Source organism: Engystomops pustulosus, chromosome 11, assembly GCF_040894005.1.
Source record: "Engystomops pustulosus chromosome 11, aEngPut4.maternal, whole genome shotgun sequence".
Classification (NCBI taxonomy): domain Eukaryota; kingdom Metazoa; phylum Chordata; class Amphibia; order Anura; family Leptodactylidae; genus Engystomops; species Engystomops pustulosus.
Window position 1 is genome coordinate 29,156,817 of NC_092421.1, and position 21,561 is coordinate 29,178,377.

Here is a 21,561-nt window from a genome sequence, read left to right on the forward strand (position 1 = left end):
GGTTGCAGTGGTGACGTTATGTTGGGTTATTGATGTTTGGGATTGTATCAAAATGAATTCCCATGATTTCTGCTGAGCTTTGGTGCAAGTGTGAGCACTCGGCATCAATGTTACTAATTAAATAACACTATACCGGCTAAAAGTTGTCTAACAATTGAGATAATCAGTGACTACAGTTCTGATCAGACACAGGCATATGTTCGATCTTGTATCTCACGGGTAACTTTTCTACTCATTTGGGTCTAGAGCTTCATATAGCGCCCCCTGTTTTTTTATGTATTTTTTTTTTTTAGATGAGTAAATACAAACTATGGTAAACACATTCTCAGGACACTAGGTACCTAATTACAATTTACCACAATATTATATTTTTGCCTTTTTACTTCTAACACTTACAATAGAGCATTTTTTTTTTTTAGAATTGTTGGTTTTAAAAATCCTCATCATTCCATACTGAAATACATGAATACATTGACACTTGTGAATAGTGTACTCTACTACATTCTTGGGCACTTTCACACTGTGTATGGGGACACACAATTTTAACCCCTTACCAACATGTGACGTAATACTACGTCACATGCCGGGTGCGTGTGCATGGAGAGGGCTCACGGGCTGAGCCCTCTTCATAGCTGGTAAGTCTTTGCTGCATATTGCAGCAAAGGCTTGCCGGTAACACCTGCGATCTGTGGCAGAACCGATCGCGGTTGTTGTCCCGCTAAATGCTGCCGGTGAAGCATGGGCGCCGGCATCTTTCTGAGGATCATCACTCCCCGTGACGTCATTGGGGAGCTGCAATCCGTCACCAGGGCAGCCTCGGGTCTGAGGATAAGAAATCTGCCTGACCGTGAGTATATACATGTGTGTGTGTGTGTGTGTATGAGTGATGTCAGGATCTGGGGTTGCAGGGTGGTTGGCAATGATATAGACTCCAAGGTTATCAGACCAAATGTTGAGTTTTTTTCCAATCCAATAGCTCCATACAAATGCAGCAGGTAAAACATAAAATAAACACCTTTCTGTCTGGGCTCTACCTAAACAGAAATTGGTTACTTCACTTACAATACAGACACAAGTTCAGGCAGTCAAGACAGTCTTCAGCAGTAGCAAATGCCGTTCTGGATCTGTAGGCAAGCTCTGCTATTGTCTGCTCTAACAGCAGACTTCTTATACATCCCTAATGAAAACAATCCCAGCCACCTGGGTTTTTTACCTAATGTGTGCACAAGGTGTGGACTGGAGAGGATGGGAATGGCACGTCCCACTACCTGCCATTACTTATAAAATCCAGCCCAGTGCACAGCGCTTGAATAATGTTAAAGAAACAAACAATCTAGATTTTCTCATCTCGCCCATCTGAGCAATCTGAGTGAGATGTACATCCCTTTCAGTATCTGACCGGCCATCGGCTATCAGTGTGTAAATGTATAGATGAGTATGATGTGTATGTACTGTATGATTCAGGTTTCCTTGATTTTGTATGCCTTTGATAGTAAGGTTACAACCATCACAGGAGGAGAAATATGACACTTAATAATTTATGGAAAGCAGATTCCTTATTTGTAAGACGCTCGTATGCTTGCAGGATGATCAAACGACAAAACTTTTAACAAAACCTTATTCTACCTCTTCAAATAAATCACAGCATTAGGTTTTTTTATGACCTTTTTTAGATTTAAAATAACACTTCATATTCTGAATATGTGAAGAAATTAATGGACTTTGGGTCATGACTGACTGAGTTACTGGAAGCTTTGAGCTTTTTGTATGCTTTTACCTCTGCTAGCCAGGGAAAGTAGACACACAAATCATACCAGCAGGAATAAATAGACAAACAATAACCGTCCTCAGAAAATAATAGAGCCAGTCCTAAATGTAGTGATTTGGTTTTCATCACTTATGAGTCTTCATAATACCCTACAAAGCAGTGAAATGACAGTCTTTCAGTCTCTCCTCTATAATGAACAATCAGACCTATAGCAGCAAAAATGTTGCAATCACAAGACAATGTACAATTAGTGGTGGTTTCGCTGCAATTACAACACAACATAAAATCAGTCACTGTATAATGATCCATTAAATTGTGTTACCTTTAATTACAATGTAGTAACGCAATTGACAAAACCTGCACCTACTTAATTATGTAGCAAAGCATCATTTTTATATGGTTTCCCCATTATGTAGTGTGCTAAAGACAGCGCCTTACTGAAGACTGCCATATGTATCCTGAGCTAAGATCTCAGCCAGTAAGATCATCTAATCTCTACCTCTTTCATACGGTATACTTCACACCAGCTGTTCAAAATCTGCTTTAGAAAGAAAGACACTTGTCCTAGACAGGGCAGTTTCTAGGTCATATGGCCAACCAGGCGAACTTCAAAATCTGCCAGATAATGATGACAGCTGCTGCAGTACCTTGTAATACATAAAAGTAATTCTGCAGGGCATCATAATACACACCTCAGCTGCTGCAGGACCTCATAATACACACCTCAGCTGCTGCAGGACCTCATAATACACACCTCAGCTGCTGCAGGACCTCATAATACACACCTCAGCTGCTGCAGGACCTCTTAATACACACCTCAGCTGCTGTACGACCTCATAATACACCCCTCAGCTGCTGCAAGACCTCATAATACGCACCACAGCTGCTGCTTGACCTCATAATACGCACTTCAGCTGCTGCATGACCTCATAATACACACCTCAGCTGCTGCAGGACCTCATAATACACAACTCAGCTGCTGCAAGACCTCATAATACACAACTCAGCTGCTGCAGGACCTCATAATACGCACCTCAGCTGCTGCAGGACCACATAATACACACCTCAGCTGCTGCAGGACCACATAATACACACCTCAGCTGCTGCAGGACCTCATAATACACAACTCAGCTGCTGAAAGACCTCATAATACACAACTCAGCTGCTGAAAGACCTCATAATACACAACTCAGCTGCTGAAAGACCTCATAATACACACCTCAGCTGCTGCAGTACTTCATAACACACCCCTAAGCTGATGTAGAACATTTTGTACTGTGTCTCATTATGCCTTTTTGTGCTGCATCTCTGCATACCCTCTGTTCTAACAGTCCACATTTAAATTGGCCCAAATCTGAGCCTAGGCGTTTTTTTTTGTTTTTTTTTTTGGGGGGGGGGGGAGTTTCACATTTTCCTTATTCATGGCATATACAGACTCAAAATGTTTAATGAATAAAAAACATTTAACATGATTTTTATTCATCCAATTTTTTAGAGTCTGTTTATGCCATGACTAATAGGTAGGCCTAGCTTGGGACCTGATAATTACTGCAGAGCTGGATCTTCTATTCACATGGATCGTCATATATACTGGGGGGTTAGGGCAGTGTATGTTGGATACATGTATACTTGCGGGCAGTGTGTGCTTGATTCATATAAACTGGGGGTGAGGGCAGGGCGTGCTGGGCTACCTATCTACAGGGGGCATGTGCTGGGCTACATACAGTATATACTGCAAGTTTTCCAGGATGGGATAAAGAAAACCATGTCTCTTTTAGCTACCTTGTAAGGCAGCTCCCTTAACATCAAGCATGACCTACAAGAGGCCTTATGACATGATGCAGGATTAAAACCACACCAGTATTTCTATAACAGAAGGAACAGACTCCCATTTTTAGACAGCGCTGTTTCGACCTAGTCGGGTCTCCTCAGTCCAGAGACTGAGTTTTCTACTGCAGGGAAGGGAGAAGGGAGATGTGGTTCATTTATAGCTTCTCCCTTCTCCAATCCTCACAGCATTGCTCTGAAATAGCACGATGCATAGAGGAGCTGCCACCGGCTCTATAGACTTGGCAGTCACCTGACTTCCGGGTCTAAAGGGTTTAACCAGAGCGGCTGGGTCTAATAAGACCCAATGCAACACTGATCAGAATCCCCAGTCACAGGTGTTCGTTTCCCCTGTAACTGAGGCATCTATAAGGGTGCGGTCACACGTCGCGTTTACTGCATGCGTTTAAAAACGCATTGCTACAACTGAAGGGAGATTTGCCTAATTAAACAGCTGTTAACACCTGCGTTTACAAAACACATGCGTTAACATCACAGTTAATGCATGCATTTTGTAAACGCAAGCGTTAACAGCTGTTTAATTAGGGAAATCTCCCTTCAGCTGTAGCAATGCGACGTGTGACAGCACCATAAGAGCCTTATTTACAGGGGGAACAAACACCTGTGGATACTTGTGAAAGAAAAGGAAAAAAAAAAACTTTGAAAATGTCCCCCAGGAGACTTGAGTGACCTCATGGGGGACATATAAAGGAAAAACACACACACACAAAATATGAATAAATATTAATAAAAATACATTCACATTTTCCTATTTAAAAAAAGTGAAAAAAATGTACTATTAATAACAAAGAAAATCCAATAATTTTTCCAATTCCAAGCCACGTATGGATATTTGCAAAAATGCAAATTAAGAGCACAAGTCAATCAATCAAACAGATGATTGCTTGTTTATGTCCCATATTGGGACTAATAACAAAGTAAAAAAATTGTTATTCAATTTATAAATAAATGAATAAAAATGCCCATAAGCCCCAAAACATATGAAGAGAAAAATAATGCACCAAAAAGTCTAAATCATAACACAAACCCCACATATATAGTATCACCAAGTCTGTAACAACCCATAAAATAAGAGTAAATAATTATTGAACTCGCATGATGAACACCGTAAAAAAAACACTGTTAAAAACCCACCAAAAATTATGATTTTCCGATTTAATCCCAGAGAAAATGAATAAAAAGTGATAAAAAAAACATATGTTCTCCAGAATGATACTGTTGTAAAGTACAGCATGTCCCGCAAACAACAAGCCATCAATAAGCTCCATAGCCAAAAAAGTAAAAATGTTATGGCACTTTGAAGAGGGCAATGAACAAATGATAGAATTTTCCCCACATTAGGGACATTTTATTTGGCAATTTAGTAAAACATAAGAAAAAATAAACAAAGTATAGTATCTTCGTAATCGCATTATTAGGCTACACGGTGAACACACACCCCCCCCCCCAAAAAAAAAAGAGTAAAAAATCTGGTACGGAATTGATGCTTTTCTACTTCTGTCCACAAAAAAAAAAAAAAAAACAGAAATTTTCAACAATAGGAGGTTCCAAACACAAAATGGTATCACTGGAAAAAGCATCACAAAATTCATACATTTTTTTTTTTTTTTAGCTATAAAATCAAAGCTCATCAGCCAAAATTTACCACTGAAATGAAGTACAACATATGAGGGAAAAAAACCTCATAATCGCTTTGATAACTAAGTGTTCGAACGTTATAACCATATAAAGCGACACATTTCAGAATACAAAAAATGGGGCTGAGCCTTAAGCTATAAACTGGCTACGACCCATAAGGGGTTAAAATTGAGATTTGCATTACTATAATATAATAAAAACAAATAGTCAAGTACTAACCGATCCGAATATGTTTTTTCCCGTATAAATGACTCTTTATTGCAAGTTAACTTTTCTGGCATAAGTAAAAGGGAATGCAGTCTGTACCGATGACAGTATGACAGGGTACATAAATATTTCATAAAGAAATAACCAACCTTATGATATGGAAGCATTTTTGAAATCTAGACTAATCTAAAACCATATCCTTGGGCTACTTGAGCTGTAGTTTATGGGAAGTAATAGTAACTTATGACTGAAACGCCATCACATCTGTCAGTGTCTTCACTGCAAAATATATTTATTTACCTTTTGTTCTTTCATACCCGAAAATGTCAACAGACTGAGCTGAATTCTTTTAGAGATAACTAAACCGGTCACAAAGTTTACGGCATTTTAAAATATGGCTGTAGTGAAAAAATGTTCAGAAAAACCAAAAATCCAATTATAATGTCAACAATGTAATAAAAAATGTGTTTTAACATTTAAACTAGGACCTTAAAATTTAGAATTAAATTGTCAAGAACTGCACTGCGCTTGTAAAATTTAAGAAAATGTGCTTCACAGAATAATTCATATTCCGCTGCTATCATTTTCCGTTCTGCAACACGTCGCATTTCTTATCCGTATCCAGAGCTAATCTAATTGGCAGGATGGATGCCCTATTTACTGTATGGTATAAATAACTGTATAGTATACAGAACACTATACCATTACTCTGCATTATCATCACGATTCAAAGAATACAGCATGTGACAGTGTTCTACAATAAAACTTTTTAACCACTTGGCCCTTTTTTGTTTCCATTTTTCACTCCCCACCTTCAAAAATCTAGGACTATTTTTATTTTTCTGTATACAGTGCTGTGTTTGGGCTTGTTTTCTTTGTAACAAATTGTACTTTAGTGTGACGATATTTAATATTCCAATATATTTTTTGCCATTTTGAAAAATATAAAAAAAGTCTTTAAAAAGTGATCAAAATGTCTTACACTCCTTAAAATGGTAATTGAAAATATCGTAAAAAGTCACAAAACCGACGCTAGAACCGGAAACCACTCTGTACACCAAGTATGAAAAAGTTATTTGCACCAGAAGATGGTAAAATTAAGAATTTTTTTGGACAGGTGGTTTTATTTTTTGAAACGTATGAAAACATTATAAAACCTATACAAATTTGGTATCCCCGTGATTGCACCAACCCGAAGAATGAAGTAGACTTGTCTTTTGGGGTGCGCAGTGAAAGCCATAAAATCCAAGAAAATGGTGCAAATACGTTTTTTTTAAACCATTTTCATTGCATTTGGAATTTTTTCCCACTTCCCAGTACATGGCATGGAATACTAAATACCGTCACTATGAAGTGCAATTTGTTGTGCAGAAACAAGCCCTCATACAGCTGTTTACAAAGAAAAATAAAAAAGTTATAGAGTTTTGAAGGTGGGGAGTAAAAAATGGAAACCCAAAAACGAAAAAGGGCCTCTGTGTTAAAGGACTTCTACCATCCGGATCAAGGATTGTAGACCAAGCACACTGACATACTGGTGTGTGCCCCTTCTGGTAGGATCTGCTCTTCACTTAGCTTTTTATGTCCTGGTTTGTACAAAAAAGGCTTTTAAAATTATGCAAACGAGCCTGAGGCACTTCAGGCTCCATAAGTGTTAATGTTTCCTGGAGCCCCTCAGACTCATTTGCATAATTCGAAAGTCTTTTTTTTTTCTTTAAAACAAGTGCATAACAAGCTTAAACAAGAGCATATCCTGCTAGAGGGGGCACACACCAGTTATTCAGTGTGCTTGGTAAATGAGTGATGATCAAAGGCAATATGGTGACACACATATGGCAGCTTGAATCAAAGCGTTTAACTCTGATCTTTGGCTGCAATATGCAATAAAACCTCTCCGTACAACCTTAAAGGACTTGTGAAGTACTAAAAATTTTCAAATTTAACAATTTATTTTAATATTTTATCATTGACAGAGCTAGTTGAGGAATTATTTTTTGCAGAATAAGTTGTCATTTTTAGTTGTACCATTCTTGGTCTATATATGTCTTTTAAATTACTTTTTATTGTGTTTTTTTTGAGGGGATAGAGAGGGATATAGAAAACGTTCTTTTGTGACCACAAGGATTATTCAGTACTACAGTACCTTGGCTTTGCATCGAATTTACCTTGGGTCCTAATCCAGGGTAAACCATGGTAGCCCATGGGAGACCTTTATTTGACATAAGCTGTAAGAGCAATCTGTCAGCACTCCCTGATATATGCCTTGGTGTGTGTTTTAATATATTGGCCACCACAGTATACATACACATGGTGTGTCTGGAGGTCAAATACATGTTGTGTGCATAGTTCTATAGACTTGTGTGGGTCAGAGTATATATTTTCATTTTCCTTGTTAAAGCAGTACTGTGAATGCAGTTTAAATATTGTGGACGTAAAAAGGAAGTTTTATTGGGGAAAGACAACGAAAATAGGGTTTTTTATGTTACATTCTTTATGGTCATTTTTTAAATCATTTTTTACAAAAAATATTGTGATAAATTAAATTAAGTAATTTAATTAAGTTTGGAACAGACTGTGAACACTGTGGAGGTTATGTTGTAGTTGGTAAAAATCCAGGAGGAAATCTGAGAAACTCTGCTGCAAAATGCAGTAATTGGACAATTATTAACTGAAAAAACAAGTGTACTTACAAACTGTCAATAAAACAACATTCTGTGGATGTGAAAACTAATCATAATAGTGTTCTCAGAAAGGATATTGCTGCACTGAAGTATATACTGACAAGCCCTACGCTGCACTATATAGTAATAAACTTGGCAGGTGGAGATGCAGACTGTCAGGTAATTAAAGTCATGGAATACTGGCTTCTTAAATGCAACAATTTATGTGCTGCATCAGGAATTTTCAATAATCTTTATTCTGCCTTCTGAGCCACTTGGATGTAGAGAATTCCCGTGTGGGAAATATCCTTCAAAATGACTACAGCACTTGTGTTCACATCGTAGCTTATGGAAAAATTCACTTATATTTAAGAAATTGAGTTGTTTAAAGTTTGAAGTATGAAATGCTTGAAATAGTTAATATTCAGGCAGATGATTCATGAATAACTCACAAATGCATGTAAGCCGGTGCAATAAGTATTGAGAGGCCATAATCCACACAAAGAAATAAGATACGGTGGTGGCCAAAAGTGGCGACCCTGCAATTTTGTGAGACAATACGGGTTTTCTTCCAGAAAATGATTGCAATCACAAATTCTTTGGTATTAATATCTTCATTTATTTTGCTTTCAATGAAAAAACACAAAAGACAATGAAAAAAAGTAATTGATAATTTGATAATTTTACACAAAACTCCAAAAATCGGCCGGACAAAAGTATTGACACCCTTAGCCTAACACTTGGTAGAACAACCTTTAGACAAAATAACTGATAACAACCGCTTCCGGTAAACATCAATGAGTTTCTTACAATGCTCTGCTGGTATGTTAGACCATTCTTCTTTGGAAAACTGCTCCAGGTCCCTGAGATTTGAAGGCAACTTCTCCAAACTGCCATTATGAGATCGCTCCACAGGTTTTCTATGGGATTCAGGTCTGGACTCATTGCTGGCCACTTTAGAAGTCACCAGTAGAGATGAGCGAGCACTAAAATGCTCGAGTGCTCGTTATTCGAGACAAACTTTTCCTGATCTCGAATAACGAGCCCCATTGAAGTCAATGGGAGACTCGAGCATTTTTCAAAGGGACCATGGTTTGGGAATAAAATGTGTTATTTAATTGAAAAAGAATGTCTTCTGATAAGTTAGCAGATGTATGCAAACATCTGCAATCTATTCTTCAGCATGTTTACATGTTAGCTATGTAAAAGCATCCGGCAAAGCTGCCATGGGCATCGCCATTTTGGATTCGATCGCCTCCCCCATCTTGGGGAGGCAAACGCAAACTGCTCATTGTAATGAATGGGTTAAAAACAGACAGTCTCGGGTCTTTGTAAGATTGAGGGCTGTCAAGGCAACTGATTGCTGCACCCTGGTAACCTCACAGGGGCGGTGATCAAATACAAGATGGCGGTGCCCACACGCCGCCAGGATTTAAATGCTTTGGCAGCATTTGCCGGAGACATTTACATGCTTAACACCTGTGATCGGTGCTCTCCATGCATACGCAGCCAACATGTGATGTAATAGTATGTCACATCTCAGTAAGGGGTTAATATTAGGTCTAATGTACTTTAAAGCTGGAAAAAAGGTCTGCCATTTTACTTCATGTTTTAGTGGGGGCAAGATAAGATAATTTTCCAATCTACGTCTATTAGCAGGTCCGCACTGCTTTCTTGAAATGTATAATAAAGCCCCTTTTAACCTCATTAACTGCCATTCCTGTACATAAAATGGTCAGAGATGAAGGGTCAGGACCTTATGATAGTATTCATAAATATAAGCTGAAAGTGTAACTGTCATTCTGAGCAAAAATAAACAAACAAACATAATTCTGCTCCAGGTATTTTGCCTCTAGATCTCAAATATATCTATATCATAGTGTCTGTAAGGTATGTCCCTGGGTAATGGATGAGGAGCCCGTGGTGTTGACAGCCATATTTAGGGATCAGACGGAGGCAAAATAACTCACGGTTCTTTATTGAACAGCCGCAGGCAACAGGCCTTAACGTTCTCACAGCGGATTCAGATTACTGGAGTGGTCATGGAGACGAGTCCTCAGGAATGGTTCACCAGCCTGGTAGTAGATGCAGGCTGGGATGGAGCTGTATCCAGTTGTGGAAGCTACTGCTCTGAGTCTTCTGACTCTTGTCCTAGGATTAGCTAAGTGTCAGCACTGAGGGTGTGCTGACACTGTTTCTCTCTATGCACTCTGTCTCTGCAGACAGACCTTGTGGCCTAGATCTGGAACCCAAGAGAGACCTAACCCTTCCTGCCAAGGGTGTTTTATCCTACTGGTTAGGTGGTGGCTACCTCTCCAATTAAACTTCAGTGCACATTATAGAAATACAATTGGTTGACAACTCACACCTAACTTAACCATTGCCTTTCCAGGCAGGAACTACAGCTGCTAATTACCTCAGATGTTATGTGAGTTGCGCAGGCTCACCTGCTGGGGAGAGACAGATAGAGGGCCCTATTCGCAACTACCCCCTTGGCAGGGGTGTTGCATATCTATGTAAAACTTCAGCACAGCACATGAGGGGGCAGCTTGAAGAATTGGAGAGTCTCTCTCTCCTGCCATTTCCTGCTGTTGGGTGTGAGGGAATGGGGAAGGGGGACGAGCTGCAGCTTGTGTCTGTGTGGATTATTTGTTTATATACAAGTGTAGGGAAAGCTGAGGGACAGATTAGAGTGTAGTAGTTTTGTTACTACATTAGTTAGGGCTTCTGTCAGCACACGAGTGCTGGAGTACTGAGCCATGAGGTAAACAGATGAGAGCAGGGAGAGGAGAGAGAGAAGAGTGTGACTCATTTATATTCTCCTCCGTAGTCAGCTCAGTGAAGATGGAATGTGCCACTGATATCAGTGGGAAGGCTGAAGAATACAAGAGGAAGGAGCAAGATTCTGGTAACTAATAAAATTGCAAAAGGGCTTAAAATTACCTGCCCTAAAACATATCAAAAGTTTTTTGAAATGATGCTTACTCTTTATGGTCCTGAAAGGCAGATTGGTCATGGACAGTTAAGATCACATGAACCTCCATGTTCAGCCATTTTATGGACAGGAATGCGAGCTCATGAAATAAAAGACTATTATATATATTGGTAAAAAGTGTCCATTCCCTTTAATACCGGAATAAAAACTTTGCAAAAAAATATAATTATATCGCTATATTCTGTCATCCGTAACATTTCTGGCATAAGATGTAATTTGACATTCTTATTGGCACAAGCTTGAGAACTGTACAACTGTTTGATCACTTATCTGATTTTTTTTGAGTGGTAAGATTATGAAAAGATGCCATTTGAACATTTTGTTCTTTTTTTTTTTATTATGGAGTTCATTGTATTATGGAGTTCAATTATTTATATATTCTGATAGGGTATTTTGCAATGGCAGGACACCTACAATTTTGATTTTATTTATGTAATAAATAATAATAATATATATTTTATATATGCATTCATTTTTACAGTTTTTACATTTGGGCCCCCCTAGGGTGGTTGATTGCTTATACAACAACTCACTCTATTGCAGTACAACTCTATAGTGGTATTTTGGGCTCATTTATTATAGGCTGCCTGCAGCAGGCTTCAATAGCTATCACAGGATGGCAGGCCTGGGAGCCTATCATGTATTGTATGGATGTTATTATTATCATTTATTTAGTCACCAGAACATCAGTGCTCTATGCACCTCAGGACTCTGCAACTCCACTCTGTAACTTGATGATCTGCAACCTGCAGTAAATATTTCCATTTTCCAGCATTATCCCTCACAGTTCATAGTACAATATAACAAAGGGAAAATATTTAATGAGCTGACTTGCTGCAGTTCTAGCATGATATTACACTATCACACTATCATATATACTCAAGTATAAGCCTAGTTTTTCAGCACAAAAAAAATGTGCTGAAAATCCAAACTCCTCTTATAATCGAGTAAAAAAAAAATATACATCAAAACTCACCTTTCTGGCTTCCCCTGCTGCTGGCTATATACTGGGGCAGGGGGCTGGCTATATACTGGGGGATATGGGCTAGCAGGCTATATTTTCTGGGGGGCAGGTGCTGGCTATATTTTATTGGGCAGGGTCCGGCAGGCTACATACTGGTGAGGCTGTGACCAATGCATTTACCACCCTCGGCTTATACTGGAGTGAATAGGTTTTCCCATGTTTTTGTGGTAAAATTAGGGGCCTCGGCTTATACTTGGGTCGGCTTATACTCGAGTATATACGAGAGGTACTCTGAACAACCCATTCTGTTACAAATGTTTGTGTGGTTAGGGGATGGACTCTATACACCAGCAGTAGAGCATCCCAATACCTTTGACCATATATTATATGTTGTATAAGGGTCTATATTTATCCTTATTGTGTCACCATATAGTCAGTATGGAGGAAGCATTTTATCTGTAGACCAAATATTTTTCTTCTGTGTCTTTCGCAGAGCTCAATCTGGAAGGAAATCTCCTTGCAAAGCTCCCTCATGAAGTCAGTCAGTCATCGAAGCTCAGAATAATCAATTTATCAAAAAATAAATTTGACACATTCCCAGTTGAGCTGACAGAAATTCAATGTATAGAGAACATCAACCTGGAAGACAATCAGATTAAAGGTAGGTGGATTTTTTTCTCGAGCGGTTTGTGAAGCTGTAATATAACATAAAACAAGACATATATGGAGGAAGCAGTATTCACAAGTGTTTATTAGCGGCTCCTGTTATGTCTCATCTGTTTAAAGCGTTAAGTAAACCCTTACATACTAATACAAGGGCAGGTGGCCTTATATACTGTTATGTACAAGTAACAGGATTATATGTTGTGCATCGTTTTGGCAAACTTTGTTATCTTAGCCGATCACATAGACGGCCTAGAACCTTCTAAGGGAACGGACACCCATAAAAATGGACATCAGTCTGCTGACTGCATCATGCAAAAAAAAGGATTTTACTAAATATACACACACCAGTTCCTAACGCTATGTAGAGATATCATATATTGAGTTTTACTGATGAATATTCCCTTGCGATCAAGCTCTTTTGTCAGTAACATGCAGTTTATAGCATTACTAGGGAAAGTTACATATTCCCTTAAAATATTCCCATTTGTGTGTTACACTAAGCTTCTAATATAGAAAGATTAAAATGTGTGTCATTACAGCTGCTTCTGCATTGGTTTAGGTACTGTTTAGTAGTAGTGTTGTAAGACTATATGTTAAATAGCTTATATAAGCTAGTGACTGGTTTGCATCTTTTATTTTATTGGACACATGACAGTCAGTATATTCTGAAAAAAAACCCACAAATGATTGCACACACCTACTCGCATATGAGCACTACCGAGTTTTCAGCTTTCATTTGAGGCATAACAACCTTGTTTTAATGAAGTCACTCATATTCTGTATGTTTAAAACTGTATAGAATGGTAAAAAAAAAGTTTGTCTCTTTGAAAATGCAACTGTTACAGTGCCGACCCTGCGGTCATCCAGAGTTCCTAATAAATATGTTTAGCATGTAAATTCGGTTAACAGGTAAGTTTTCTGGCAACACATTCACTTCAAGTGAAAACAAGTAACTATATTACCGTATATACTCGAGTATTAGCTTTTTTCAGCAGAAAAAATGTGCTGAAAAACTCACTCTATTTTTTTTCTTGACTTGAGTTAAAGCAAAAGTCAAAACTCACCTTTCCAGCCCCCGAGGTCTTCTCTACTTCCGTCAGCAGCATCAGGCCCGTGACAAGGAGCTGACGCAAGAAGAGTACCTGCCGGTGGCAGTACTCAGTTAATTTTTTTTTGTGCTGGGCAAACTGGGGGCTGGCTAGCTATATACTACACAAGGCTGACTATATACTACACAAGGCTGACTATATACTACACAAGGCTGACTATATACTACACAAGGCTGACTATATACTACACAAGGCTGGCTATATACTAAAGAGGGCTGGCTAAATACTAAAGAGGGCTGGCTGGCTATATACTAAAGGGGAATGGCTGCCTATATACTAAAGGGGGATCGCTAGCTATATACTACAGGGGGTTTGCTGGCTATATACTAGGAGGCTGTTACCAATGCATTTCCCACCCTCAGCTTATACTTCAGCCAATAGGTTTTCCCAGTTTTTGGTGGCAAAATTAGGTGACTTATACCCTGATTAGCTTATACTTAGGCACAGTCACTAACAAAAGTACAGTAACAAAATATTTGTCTAGCCTTATTTTTAATTTATATATCTATATACATCTGCAAAGACTCATTAGTGTCAAAATTCATATATGTAAAACAGCATTATGTCATGTGACAACTGGTATATTAGTAAGATCATGGTACCTGGCATCTCAGAATGACATAGGATACAATAGGGTGCTAAAGCACATACTGCGCATGGCTGGAACTATACACCACTTGTGCGCAGTATAATAAACAGGCTATATAGCGGCCATTAGAACTATGGGCAGTGATGTGTTACGCCGATGGTGCTCAATAGTATAACAATAACAATCCAGGTAGCACAGAAACCTCAACTATGTGAGTAAAACCTGGGAATATTTGTGAATAGACTCCACTGGGCTGTCAACCCCACAGGTGCGTGCAATCAGAGACAAGGTCAGTCTGAGAACCAGCCCAGCTCTAGAACACAGTACACACTACAGAGCGACATTTACCACAAATAAACGGGGGATATACATTCCCATATTGTGAAGAGAATAGGCATAAAAATACCATATAGTTACATACAAAAAATTACAACTGCTCAAAGGTTCAACAGAAGCGGCCGCACAATGAAAAATATTTTCGAGACGTCAGTTTCCTAATTAATCTTCATACCAGTGACTTTAGTTAATATTAAAAAGCGATCTGAGAAAAAAGAAAGATTGCTATCTTGAGGCTATACATAAGGAAGGAAACACACTCTCCTATGTGGGGTGATGGACAGTACAGTATTGAGATTATAATCCACATTAAGACCATGTGGTGCCAAAGTGTTCAATTCATATGTCCATTTAAATTCTCTTTTGCGTAGCATCATCTCTCTATTCCCACCACGACGTGGGGGTGGGGTATATGATCTATGAGGGTAAATTTCAGCGTGCCCCATCTCCACAAAATGTCTAGATACTGGGAGGTCTTTTTTTTTTTTGTGGATGGTGTATCTGTGTTGTGGGAATCGGATCTTAAAATCCAATGTAGTTTCACCAACATACGCCAACCCGCATGGACATTTCAATACATAGATAACATGATCGCTGTTGCAATCTAAGTAGTGTTTAATCTTTATTGTCTTCCCATTATGTGTGAAGTTCTCACCTCTTATCATTTGGGAGCAGTTCACACATGTCCGACATGGGTTACTACTCGGAGTGCTGTTTCATTTTTGTTGGATATGTATGTAAGACTTGTACCTGGACTTTGAAGCCTTGTTTTGCACCCCCCACATTGGGGCTTGTTCACACTGTGCTGCAAAAAGACTTTTTTTTTCCCCTTCTCTGTGTGTATGTATATATATTTTTATGAGTTTATGTAGCCATTTATCCTTTGTTAATAACAGTTTTCATAGAGGTGACCATATTGCATATTGGAAATAATTTATTTTGATCTATAGTTAGTGTTTATTTAACTACTACGTGGTGAAACTCACCTCTTTGGTTACCCCCATCACTTAGAAGCTGTAATTATTGACGTTAAACCAGCTTCTATAAAAGAATATACTGTTTGTGCTCCTCCTGATAATCGGGAAGCATGTAGAATGATAAACTACTCTTGGACGCATTGGACTTTTTTGTTACCTAATCTCTTGCTTGATATTGTACTCCCATTCAAAGAACATGAAGAAATCATGATTTATAAAGAGTTAACTTTCACATAATGCTACTCACCTGATCTTATTTCTGACCTGATCTATTACTGTCAAAATGTAATCTTTTATTTTCTTGACATTTTGTGGCTTTTGTGGGCTTATTTCCATTAAAGTGTTCTCTTGCCTTTATCTGCGTTTTTAAGTAGACACATATAAAACCATTGCACTGTAAGGTCAGAGCTGTAGAGGTTAATTACATTTGTTCTTCTTAGAAATGGAAATGACTTTACATAGTGATGTGTGGATTATTAGCCCACACTATAACAGTGATTCTATTTTTTCTTTTGAAAGAAGCCACGTTCATTATATATTTCTGGTGATTGGTTCAAGCATTTGCAGATTAGCGCTAAAACATTTCTTTAGGCTACTAACAAATATTTTAGTTCCACTGGAAATAGCAGCATTATACTCATTTAACATTTTACATGTTTACCATACTGAAGTCCATTTGGTTGACTTTAGGTGGTCAACCTTCATACACCGGAGTATGGTAAAACCTCAACCACTGCAACAGTGGCCAGGTGAGGCAGTGTACAATTCTTCAATTGGGCCTGGTGTACAATGTACTATTCGTCCTCAAATGGTTGCTGGCGAGTGCACTGGCCTTGCCACCTTTCACGGCATTTCATGTCCACTTGGCAGTTTGCTAGGTATTGTAGTTATTTCAGGCCTTGTATGCAAGAAAACTGGTGTACACACACTGATAAATGTCTCCCATATTGTGTGTATCATGGACATGTCTGTTTCTCAACTTATTTGTTCAAAGGTTCCATTTGCTGAGGATGCTTCTGCTTGTATTACGTAAATACAGGCAGTCCCCGGGTTACGTACAAGATAGGTTCCGTAGGTTTGTTCTTAAGTTGAATTCGTATGTAAGTCGGAACTGTATAATTGTCGGAATTTTATAATTGCCAAATTATACAGTATGGCAGTATATGGGGATTTTCCTCCTCATTCATTACAATGTGCTATCTTCGGAAGACCCGAGGCTACCATGGAGACGGATCGCCGCCCCCCGATGACGTCACGGGGAGCGGCGATCCCAGGTAAGATGGTGGCGCCCTGCCGGCAGCCATCGCTGTGAAAACACCCGCGATCGGTGCTAGCAATATGCAGCAAAGACTTACCAGCTATGGAGAGGGCTCAGCCCGTGAGCCCTCTCCATGCAGCGCGACCTGACCGCCGCCGTGAATACACGGCAGGCGGTCGCGAACTGGTTAATAATGTTGGATTGTCATCAAAACCAGGATTAACAATAAAGCTTCATTGCAGACACCTATGATAACTGTTATAGATGTTTATTGTAGTCTAGGGCTAAAATACAGTAAATTACCAATTACCAGAGGTTAATTTGTAACTAGGGGTTATCTGTAAGTTGAGTGTTCTTAAGTAGGGGACCAACTGTACACTGACAATTTTACCATTCAGATTTTAAAATGGGCCTGTCTCTTTACTATGTGACGTTATTCAATTAAATGTGACCATGTCAGACTCTCCCTATGAATAAGAGAAGTGTTATGACTCACCATCTAACATAGTAGTCATTAAAGGGCATTCCCTTAAGCAAGTTTGATCCAATAAACTTGCTCTATGTGTGCAGGATTTACCAGACCACATCTAGAATCACTGCACTGAAGGGACATGCTGAGTTCAGTTCAGTCGTTCTAGGTATGACTCTGTAAATATTGCTGGCGTGTGAGAGATAATAGTTGGATCAAATTTGTTGTGGGCAACAGGTTTTAGTCGGAAAATCAGGAGAAAAAAAAAGGTATCCCAGCTCACCTCCGAGGTCACATTGGAGTTGGCACGGACCCGCCTTGTTTGCACAGGCACGATACATAAAGTAATAAGTTTGATGGTCCACTGTGGATTAATGAAATTTGACGAAATAAAAGTCTGAAAGATCACTGATGTTGGCTGGACCATCAAACTTATTACTTTAGTCGGAAAAGTCTGGCATATCTTGGCTTCCCCAAGCATAATAAACCGTTCCAGTATGAAATGCATCTTGATACTAAAAGAATACTGTCTGGTTTATAAGAGGAGATCTCAACACCTATTCTTGAATGAGGTACATCACAAGTATGTGTATGTAACCAGGTCAGCTTCCCAATTGATTCACGTAGGATTCATGTCTACCCCAGTAATACTGGACATGGATCATCCAGCTAGGACAGAGTAAATCTTAGGATGTCAGGAATTTCAACAAATTACAGGGAGATTAAGCCCTTGGCATTAACTTGAGGTTATTGATTATTGGTGATGCATTATACGAACTTACTCTCCTAATACGTAATCAATAAACTCAAGTGAATGTCAAGATCATCATCATCTTCTGGCAATAACTTAAGGTTGCAGCGTCATTCAGTTTGTACACTGCCTATTTGGACAATTTGAAGTCTGCACGCAGCAGACAGATAAGGAAAGAAGGTTTAAGATTAATTCTTTACAACCTTGGAGAATGTTTCACTTGATAATTTTTGCTCTAGCCAGTGGCTGTCTGTAAGAATTCACAAGAAACTTGAACAACTTTTTATTTTCTATCTGCTGATGTGTGAGTACAGAAGGAGAAGCTAATAAGGAGGCTGTGATCAAGGCTGTGATCATTTTCATTTAATACAGGGAAGTACAAAGTTTAATACTATATTTAACATGGATTTAAAGCTTAGTAATGCTTAACCCCTTAAGGACGGAGGGTTTTTCGGCTCATTTCTCGCTCTCCAACTTCAAAAATCCATAACTTTTTCATTTTTCCGTGTACAGACCTGTGTGAGGGCTTATTTTGTGCGTAATAAATTTTACTTTCCCGTAATGTTATTTATTTTAACATGCCGTGTACTGCGAAGCTGAAAAAAAATTCCAAATGTGGAAAAATTGAAAAAAAACCACACGTGCGTCACGTTCTTGTGGGCTCAGTTTTTACGACTTTCACTATTCGCTCCAAATAACACGCCTACTTTATTCTTTGGTTCGGTGCGATCGCGGTGATACCAAATTTATATAGGTTTTATTGTGTTTTAATACATTTTCAAAAATTAAACGAATGTGTACAAAAAAGAAAAAAAAAATTTTTGCCATCTTCTGACGCTAATAACTTTTTCATACTTTGGCGCGCGGAAATGTGTGAGGGGTCATTTTTTGCAAAATGAAGTGACGTTTTCATTGCTACCATTTTGAGGTCTGTGCGACATTTTGATAATTTTTTATTTCATTTTTTATGTTATGTAAAAAGGTGTAAAAGTCGCATTTTGGACATTTGGGCACCATTTCCCGCCTCGGAGGTCACCGCCGGCCGTAACCGGTTTTATATTTTGATAGATCGGGCATTTTGGGACGCGGCGATACCTAATATGTTTGTGATTTTTACTGTTTATTATGTTTTATATCAGTTCTAGGGAAAGGGGGGTAATTTTTAATATTTTATTAATTTTTTTTATTTTTTAAACTTTTTTTTTCTTTTTTTTTTCACTATCTTTTAGACCATCTAGGGTACATTAACCCTAGATGGTCAGATCGTTCCTACCATATACTGCAATACTTCTGTATTGCAATATATGGCATTTTTGCAGCACATTCATTACAATGAGCCACTGGCTCATTGTAACGAATCTGCAGCTGCCAGATAGCCTCGTGTCAAAAGAAGACACGAGGCTACCATGGCAACCGATCGCCGCCCCCCGATGACGTTCGGGGGGCGTGGCGATCGGAAAAAAGATGGCGGCGCCCGTAACCGTTTTTATATTTTGATAGATCGGGCATTTTGGGACGTGGCGATACCTAATATGTTTGTGATTTTTACTGTTTATTATGTTTTATATCAGTTCTAGGGAAAGGGGGGTGATTTTTAATTTTTAATATTTTATTAATTTTTTTTATTTTTTCAACTTTTTTTTTTCTTTTCTTTTTCACTATCTTTTAGACCATCTGGGATACATTAACCCTAGATGGTCAGATCGCTGCTACCATATACTGCAATACTTCTGTATTGCAATATATGGCATTTTTGCAGCTCATTGTAACGAATCTGCAGCTGCCAGATAGCCTCGTGTCAAAAGAAGACACGAGGCTACCATGGCAACCGATCGCCGCCCCCCGATGACGTTCGGGGGCGTGGCGATTGAAAAAAAGATGGCGGCGCCCGCGCGCCGCCGTCTTTTAAATGCCACCGGTGACTTTGCCGGCGGCAACGGGGGGTTGATAGCCGTGATCGGTGCTAGCTCCGACTGCGGTTATTAGCGGTGGGGGTTTTATGCATTATGCAAAAACCCCCACCTTTGTATGAAGAGGACTAAGCCCTTGAGCCCTCTTCATACATCACTTATACCTCTGCGCCGTAGAGAGACACGGCGCAGAGCGTTAAGGGGTTAAAGTACTCCTTTATACATTCTTAATAAAGATATGTCCATGTAACATGGTATCTGGAGGTTTAAAGGGGGATTCCAGGAATAAGCATAATTTATATACAAATGGGTCCTTAACCCCTTATCACCGACACTAGTTTTCAGCTCAATGACCAGACTCGATTTTTCAAATCTGACATGTCTCACGATAATTGGTTATAACTTCGGAACGCTTTAACATATCCCGGTGATTTTGAGAATGTTTTCTCGTGACACATTGTACTTCATGTTAGTTATAAAATTTAAGTGATATGTTTTGCGATTTGTTCTGAAAAAAAGTGAAAATTTGGCAAAAGTTTGTAAAAATTCTTCATTTTCCAAGTTTGAAATGTTCTGCTTTCCAGATAGGAAGTAAAACTACCCAAAAAGCTTGATAAATTACATTTACGGAATGTCTGCTTTATGTTGGGATGATATTTTATGCATCCTCTCACTTTTCTAGGATGTTATGAGGTGCAGAACTTTAGGTGCGATTTTTCTCATTTTCATGAAAATTGCCAAAACTCACATTTTGAGGGAAAACTCAGCTTCCAAGTGACTTTGTAAGGCCTAAATAATAGTAAAACCCCATAAATTACCCCACTATAGAAACTTCACCCCTCAACGTATGTAAAACAACTTCTATTAAGTCCATTAACCCTTTAAGTGTTTCACATGGGTTAAAACAATATGGACCTGCGATTTAGAAACTATGGAATTTTTTTGGAAAATACATTCATTTACGCCAAACTGACAGTTTCAGAATAAATTAAGTGATGAAACGCACTGCAACGTTTGATGCCCAATTCCTCCAGAGTGTAGCGATACCCCATATGTGGTGGTAAACTGCTGTACGGGCGCACGGCCGAGTATAGAATGAATGGAGGCGCCATTCACAGCAGATTTGTATTGTCACATTGTACGACCTATACTTTTTTTTTTTGTTTGGTAATGCAAACATATGAGGGCTTATTTTTTTACGGAATGAGATACAATGTATAGATAATTCATTTAGGGGGGTCTATAGCTTATTCATGAGATTTTATTAACTATTTCAAGGGGGACACAAACAAAATCATCAATTTTTATTTTGGATTTTTAGCATTTTTTTCCCCCCGCTCACCGTAATGTAAAAATAATATTTTATCTTTATTCTCTTTTTCACTACGATTGCGGTGATACCTCATTTATATAGTTTTT

At 38.7% G+C, this 21,561-nt stretch overlaps 1 protein-coding gene across 2 annotated transcripts in view; it reads left to right on the forward strand.

Moving 5' to 3' along the window:
- LRRC20 (leucine rich repeat containing 20) overlaps window positions 1–21,561 on the forward strand; it is a 436,150-nt gene that overhangs the window by 207,507 nt on the left and 207,082 nt on the right. For both annotated transcript variants that reach the window (XM_072130515.1, XM_072130514.1), the window contains exon 4: window positions 12,571–12,738. In XM_072130515.1, the coding sequence (XP_071986616.1) occupies window positions 12,571–12,738 (168 nt within the window). The remainder of the gene's footprint in view (window positions 1–12,570; window positions 12,739–21,561) is intronic.